The sequence below is a fragment of the Sabethes cyaneus genome, chromosome 3 (assembly GCF_943734655.1).
Source record: "Sabethes cyaneus chromosome 3, idSabCyanKW18_F2, whole genome shotgun sequence".
NCBI lineage: Eukaryota > Metazoa > Arthropoda > Insecta > Diptera > Culicidae > Sabethes > Sabethes cyaneus.
Window position 1 is genome coordinate 194,944,392 of NC_071355.1, and position 8,464 is coordinate 194,952,855.

Below are 8,464 nucleotides of genomic sequence, written 5' to 3' on the forward strand. Positions count from 1 at the left end.
GTAGGCTGGCTACCAAGATATTGAAAGGCTTCCACCTGTTACTGTAAAGGGAGTGGGATTGTCAGCGTTCATTTCCATAGACTTAGTTTTTGCTACCTTGGGTGTGAGACCTATTGCCTGGAAGTTTTCGGAGAGGTCATCCAACTTGCTGTGCATATCTATTCGGCATTATGCGAGCAAGACAATGTTGTCAGCTAGGTCGACATCATTTAGCTGGTCCACCGTTAGAGGATTCCAAGGCAATCCTCGATATCCTGTCAATAGCTCCAACTAATATTTCATCCATAACAATGCTGTGATAAGATGCAGCCCTGTCTCACACTAGCAATTACCCTTATAAGGTCGGACAAGACGCCATTGTGCAACAGCTTGCATGAAAACACCTCGTACTGAGCCGATGAGATGAAGTAGCTTATCTACATCTACTCGTCTACATCTAAGTACACCGCAGATGTTGATGAGGTCAAACGGCTTTTTAAAGTTAACAAACACCAGCAAAAGAGAGTGCTACAATTCATTGATCTTGTCCATTATAATATGGAGCGTTGTGATAAGATCTACACATAAATGGTCAGCACGGAATCCAGTTTACTGCCACCGGAAAGCGCATTCAGTTAGGTCTCCTGTTTTAGGGACTTTGATCAACATGTCCTGCATCCAGTCCACCGGAAAACTTACGGTTTAATTTCATTCAGTGATGGCGCCTCAGAGTTGACGCGATTGATGCGAACAATTGAGAACTATTGGCGTCATGCGCTGCTGGTTTTGTTGGTCACTCAAAAGAGTTGTTTAAAATGTACGGTCAGTCATCTTAATATTCGTCCTGATCATACAACACACGGATACCACCATTGGCGGCGGCGGCGGTTTCTGTTATTCGGCTAGGGCTCCCTTGTCATGCACAAGCTCGTTTAACAGCCCTCTCCAGTTCGGCGTATCGTCGACGGACAGCTGTCTTAGCCGCACTGCCACGCGTTCGCTCAATGCCGCCTCACTCCGCTCGTCGATCTTCCTCTAAATTTCATCCGAAATCTACTCGCTCCACCCGCTGCACACTTTGCCGAGGGTTTCGTCACTGTCCATGATGAAGGCGTTCTTGATGCCGGGCCATTACTTTCCGACAATTCTACCAGGTTCCATCAGACAAAGGCCCTTTCACCTCAGGATTGTCCAACCGGCGGACGTCGTACTACACCCTACTTTCTTTTCTCGTAGTTTGTCACGTGCGACGCGCAAGTGATAACAAGGTGATAGACGGATGCAATAACGACGTTGCGCTTGTTGCGTACATCAAGAAGGCTCCTTCACCATTTTCGGCTGATGCAGATGTGGATAATTTGGTTTTATGTTCGGCCATCGCGGAAAACCCACGTGACCTTACGTGCTGGTCTAAGCGAAAATAGCGAGTGAACAGCTCCCCGTTTTCGCTGTTCTAAATCTGACCACGTTTATTATTTCGTTTATTATTGGCGCCATGTGCCCCTGGATTCAGTAGGAATCCAACTCCTGTCTCTCGACTCGAGTAGCATTTTCACCTCGTATGCCGAAGTAGATCAAGACTTGCTCGGACGATATCTTGTATTCGCTCAGCTCCAGGATTTCAAGCTTCAAGGGGCTAGCTTTCCTTGCAATTTGGGCCAGCTTATGCTTCTGGACAAATCTATTTATATAAGAGTCTGTACTGAAAACCAGGTCTCTGACAGGACGTCATAAGAGGCCTATCGGCAACTAAAAGCAGGTTCCTGACAGAACGTCATGCTTTCGTAACAATGGGTTGTATTCTCAGTCACCTCACTGGTCGACTGCTGGACTGCTCGATTGCTCAACTGGTTGACTAGACTGCTTGACTGGACTGGTCGATTAGACTGCTCGATTTGATTGCTCGATTGGACTGCTTAACTGAACTGCTCGACTGAACTGTTCGATTCGACTGCTCGACTCAACTGCTTGTGTGGACAGATCGACTTAACTGCTGGACTGAACAGCTCGATGTAACTGCTCGAGTGGACTACTCGACTTAACTACTCGATTCGACTGCTTGACACATTTGCTTGACTTGCTACTCGACCCGACTGCTCGACTTAACTGCACGATTGAACTGCTCGACTGGACTGTTCGATTCGACTGCTTGACTGGACAGTATGATTTATCTGCTCGGTTAGACTGCTCGACTCAACTGTTCGATACGACGCTCGAGTCAACTGCTCGATTCAACTGCTTGATTCCACTGCTCGACTGGATTACTCGACTCAACTGCTAGAATGAACTGCTTTACTCAACTACTCGATTGGACTATTCCAATCGGCTGCTCGACTCAACTGTTCAACCCGATTGCTCGATTCAACTGCTTGACTTAACTGTTTGATTCGACAGCTCGACTTAACTGCTCGATTCAACTGCTCGACTCGACTGCTCGATTCAAGTGACTTAACTGCTCGATTTGATTGTTCGACTCAACTGACAGCTTGATTCAACAACTCGACTAGACTGCTCGACTTAGCCACTCAACCCGACTGCTTGACTCAACTGCTTGACTTAACTGTTTGATTCCACAATTCGACTTAACTGCTCGATTCAACTGCTCGAGTCAAGTGCTCGACTAGACTACGTGATTCAACTGCTCGACTGGACTACTCGACTTAACTGCTCGACTCGACCACTCGATTCAACTGCTCGACTCAACTGCTCGACCGGACTGTTTGACTGCACAGCTTGATTTAACTGCTCGACTAGACTGCTCGACTTGACTGTTCGACTCGACTGCTCGACTGCTTGACTCGATTACTTGATTCGACTGCTCGTCTCGCCTGTTCAACTCGATTGCTTGTCGCGATATCATATGGTCGGTGTTAAATCAGACCGGACCAAGTCGCAAAATTTTAAAAAATGAGTTAATGATAGCAAACGATCAAGAATTTTCTAAGCAACATTTTACTCTAATCAGACTACATAAATGTTGCAAACAGCCAGAAGTTTCTATTCAGTTTAATAAAATCCAATATGACCATAAAAACTATTTCCTTCAGTTTCCGGCTGTCTTTTTTATGTACAACATCTTAGACCTATAGAGTAGGGCGGGGCATAAGTGCGATGTTTGAAGTTATCATCAATTTTCGTGAGATATAAAGATGAACAACAACATAATATACAGTAGACTCTCGGAAAAGTTAACTCTCTGAAAAGTTAATTGTTCAGAAAATCAGCGAATATCAGCTCTCATGCAACACTCTAAAAAGTTAATTTTTGCCTTAACTTTTCTGAGAGTTTGAATTTATTGGTTGTCCAAGTGTTCGTCCACACACGTGAGTTTACCTTTTATCATTATTTCTCATTTTTCAGTTTATTGTCGCCTTTCAACAGTTTCATAAACAGCCGCATCATAACTGGGATTAAATTAAACTTTTGTACCGGACAGTCGCAACAATAGTTCAAAACGAGCACATAGTTACTTCAGGATTATTGATAACATACTGGAAAAGCGCAAACTCAGATGAATTTTAAATGCCAAAGAAGGAACAGTAAGGAACTAAAAATAAGCGCGAACATTATCAAAACGTAGTCGCAGAAAAAACAAAAGTAAACTTGTGTAACCGATTATTTTGAACTTACTGAAAGGAACCAAGTATTGTTTCATAAAGATCTTGCTACATATTTCTTTCCATTACAATTTCCAAATACATAAAAATGTGTATCCTATTCAGCTTTTTACGAGCCATAATGGCGTAATATTCGAACAGCGTTTTTGACATTTTCCTAATACATCACACGTTTTCTTTCCGCAAGTTCACTGTAAAACTAAAGGAATGTACGGAAAGAAAACGTGCGATGTATTAGGGAAATGTCAAAAATACAGTTCAAATATTACGAACACGTCCGCCATTATGGCTCGTAAAAAGCTGGATATCCCAGAATGCATTTTTCACTTTTGTATTTATCATTCACCGCCTACTTAGCTTCGAGGTACGATGCTGGTCTAACAAGCCTGTCGCATGTTCGAATCTCGGCTAGACGGTGCTTGCTTGATAGAGTCAGTAGGATCGTTACACTGGCCCCGTAATTTTCCTGTACTCTAAACAGCCGGCTGCGAAGTCTGTCGATAAAGAAGGGTAATGTCTAATGACGGTTTAAGCCCACGACTTTTATTTATCATTTTCAGTGATTTTTAGGACTAATCGGAAAAGTTAATAGTTCGGAAAAGTTAATCGACCCATTCCCCAATCGATTAACTTTTCCGAGAGTCCACTGTATTTTATAGAACTCTGGTGTGTTTGGACTTTTTGGCGTTACCATGTTATTGGTGACATACTACACTCTTGAATGTATTTACCTATAAATTGGTTGCATTTAATTGCAACTTGATTAAAACTACTCAGAATGCACTTAAAGTATACCAACTCAAAATTTGTATTAGAAAATTTATCTAAATTCGGGTAATTGCTACCAATAATTGAATACCTCCTGCCAATTTATTTTAGTTTTAGTTAAATTCAACCTATTTACAGGTAAATACATTTAAAAGTGTACTCTATAGCCTTATGTTTCGTCTATGAAGGAATGCCAAATTGAACCAAAACATCAGGATAAAATCGTTTTGCTTCCGAAAACACAGCAGGCGTTTTTTCTAGACGCAATTTTTGTCAACGTAATTTTTCTGGTTGTAATGAAAATGTTGGTTTTTAAGCCATAGGTACAGATAACCTGCCAAACCTGATATTTCTTATCAAAATTGGACATTTTCACATGCTTGAAAATGTCTACCGTCTATGCTCTTCCGGTTTCGTATCAAACTTCGTCAACATCGTCATGTACAACATTCCATTCTTATTTATAGTATTCGACAAGGTCTTACACTCAACATAATCCACAAGTCTTTTCCACATGAAAAATTCTCGCGTAACTTTTCAAAAGGACCTAAGTAACATTGAGAGACTCTCTTTGGTCTCCCTCTCTTTCGATTATTATGACGACATTAATGCATTTCAACAAAAGTTTTCTTGACGATTAATTAGCTAGTGACACCGGCTACCGATTTATGCAAGGGCGATGTTTTAAAGTGCATTTGCATCGCCGCGGCAACAAAAAGAGAAGAAGCACAAAGAGAAACTCTCATTGTTACTTAGGTCCTTTTGAAAAGTTACGCGAGAATTACGTAAATTTCTCTGCAGGGAGTTACGTGATTTTCAGCTGATTGTTATTGGAAAAAATATTAACATTTACCTGATTTCCACGTTAACGCATTAGTTAGTATGCGTACGAACTACCTTAAATTCACGTAAATAGTACAGGAAAAGCTAGATGGAAAATATTCACAAAACTTTTCCTGTAATTTCGACGTAAAAATTATTTTGAGTGTAGTTTTTGCATTAAACCTTTCAAAACTTATCTGCTCAGATGTTTGACTAAGCCTTTTTCTAGTTATTTTCTATAAGACAATAAGCTAAAAGATAAGTACCCGCACTTGGAAAAGTAAACATTCATTGCTTTTGAACCATGATCCATGAATATGAAGTTTTTATGAAAATTGTACTAGGCGACGGCCTTACTCTCCTCACTTCCCACAGAGAATGGGTTTGATTATTTTTTATCTCCAGGTGGCAAGCAAGGAGAAGCAATTTTCCTCGTTTAGCAAATTTATTTAATTACCAGCTGTACCCGGCCACGCGTTAAATGGCTAAATGGAAAGGCCTGAAATGAGAAACCGCACGTTTCTAAAACATATTTAATTCAACAATGCTTGCGGCCATACATTGTGGCATTGTTTGTTGTACCATTTTCTTCTGTGTGTAGCTACCAATCCTAACAGTCTACCAGAGATGATTGTCTGGTTTGCTGACTCTCTAGAACAGCCAGCCAACATAGAGGTATGTTGTAAATACTATAATTGTTCGTGTGAGTCAAGCCAATCCTCCTCCGTGTGCAGATCTAAACCGCCCCGGAGATTGACTCTGAGCTTTGTCGGTTGGTGGTGATTGCTAATTGCGAATCCAGTAAGAAATTGAACGTCGCTTATTAATTTTCTTTCTTTTCCAAGTCACGTGCCGTGGAAAAGTTGGTTGGCTGGTTGATAGATATTTCCCGGCATGGTAATTGGCTTGTCTAGTCAATCCCATCCGAGCAGATTGTGCGGAGTTGAAAATTCCGTTGGATAATTCATAGCATTATTTGAAGTCGATGGATTTGTGCGTGACTGCTTCGGGTTGAATGTTAGGTGTTGAATTCAAATTTAAAATATTTAACAAACCAAATTTTGCATTTTGATTTACATAAATTTTGCATTTTTCTCTCTTTCTTCCAGATGACGGCCGAGAATGGTTACGTATGGTTTCTGCCGGTGTGGCTATCGAACCAGTGGAACCAAACGCAGAATGATTCAAGCCGATTGACAGCCAAGTGCACTAGGCGGGAAATGCTGAAGGCCATCAATGGGCACTTTTCGCTTTCGCATGCACCTTTTGCCAACGATCAGAATGCATTGGACATTAGCAATATGACCGTCGGCGAGTGGAAAGTGCAGTATCGTAACGTTCTGCAGCAGCACCAGCTGGTGCAGTCGGATTACGCTGGATATGCGTACGATGCGGTTTGGGTGTATGCGCTCGCCCTGGATAAGCTCATCAAGGAGGATCCTTCTTATCTGAGTGATCTGCATTCGGTTAAAACAACTAAACGACTGATGGAGGTTATACGAGCAACCGACTTTCAGGGTGTATCCGGACGGATTCGGTTCGGGGATGAAGGATCACGGTATGCCATTATTAATGTGTTGCAGTGGATCAACGGGACGCCGATCATTGTGGGACAGTTTACGCCGAATATTTCCGAGAGTAATTACCAACTGGTTGGTGGGACGCTGACGCTGAACAAATCTGCGATTGTTTGGTTCACCCGGGACGGAAAGGCGCCGGATGATGGGGCACTTGACTGTAATCTGGGAGGTTTGGCGAAAGTTTTCGGAACCGATTGCGATAGGGCGGTCCTGATCTTCACGGGATTCATGTGTGTGCTGGTGATCGCTTTGATTTCGTTGGCGTCGTTCTGCTTTTTCCAGATTCGGTACGATCAAAAAATGAAAAGTTCGGCGAAGTATTTGCAAAAGTTTGGAATTGATTTGCTTTCGCCGACGTCGATTCCACTGAATACGCTGGATAAATGGGAAATTCCGAAGGATCGCGTTGTCATCAATCGACGGTTAGGCGAAGGTGCCTTCGGTACTGTCTACGGCGGTGAGGCTCAGATTGATGGGGACGCTTGGACTGCCGTTGCAGTGAAAACGTTGAAGATCGGTTCAACTACTGAGGATAAGGTGGACTTTTTGTCAGAGGCGGAAGCCATGAAACGTTTCGATCACAGTAATATTGTTAAACTACTAGGCGTCTGCCTACAGAGCGAGCCAGTGTACACTATTATGGAATTTATGCTGTACGGTGATCTGAAAACGTTCCTCCTAGCCCGTCGTCATTTGGTGAATCAAAAACATTCGGAAGATTCGGATGTTTCCTCAAAACGACTCACAATGATGGCTTTGGATGTCTCCCGTGCTCTCTCTTATCTAGCAGAACAGAAATATGTCCATAGAGATATAGCCTGTCGAAACTGTATGGTGAACGCCCAGCGGATGGTCAAACTCGGTGACTTCGGAATGGCTCGTCCAACTTTCGAGAATGACTACTATCGGTTCAACCGAAAGGGAATGCTTCCGGTTCGCTGGATGGCTCCAGAATCGCTTGCTTTAGGCGTTTTCACACCAGCCTCCGATGTTTGGTCCTACGCTGTTTTGCTTTACGAAATCATCACGTTTGGATCTTTCCCCTTCCAAGGAATGACTAATAATCAAGTGCTGGAACACTTGAAAAAAGGAAACTGTTTGACCACCCCTGCTGGCGTCAAACCCCAGCTGGAGGGACTGATGAAAGCTTGCTGGAACACAGACTACAAGAAGCGGCCGAGTGCATCCGAAGTGGCTGAATTTATTTCGAACTATCCCAGACTACTGAACCCTTGTTTGGACGTGCCGCTGGCTTCAGTTCAAATGAATGAAACTGACAGTGACCAATTTGAGCTGCTTCCGGGTCTGAGAAAACGAAAAGAGGAACCATCTGCCGATCTGCTGGTCGGAACCACGCCAATGAATGACCTGAATCAAGCTACAAGCGGCTACATCGGAATGAACATGCACCCAGGAATTAACCTGAACGACCTTAACGTCGCAACCGAATTTCGAGTGTGTGAAAATCCCGCTCAGCCCGTTGCCGATTGCGGGGCCAATGGCCCGGTCGGTCAAAATGTATACAACCCGGTCGAACCGCTGCTGCGACGTGATTCGGAAATATCGAAAAGCAATAATAGCCTATTACGATATGTGCCCATGTTCGGCTTCGGCAAAAACCGTGCCCCAGTACTGATAACCCACGCCAACGGATCGGTTACGATTGGCAACCGCAGTACTAGCACTAGTGTATTATAG

The 8,464-nt window shown here is 43.1% G+C and overlaps 1 protein-coding gene across 1 annotated transcript in view; it reads left to right on the forward strand.

Moving 5' to 3' along the window:
* The window catches only part of LOC128740553 (uncharacterized), an 87,618-nt gene extending 79,154 nt beyond the window's left edge, over positions 1-8,464 (forward strand). Inside the window, exon 7 of the mRNA XM_053836101.1 lies at positions 6,296-8,464. Within this exon, the coding sequence (XP_053692076.1) occupies positions 6,296-8,464 (2,169 nt within the window). The remainder of the gene's footprint in view (positions 1-6,295) is intronic.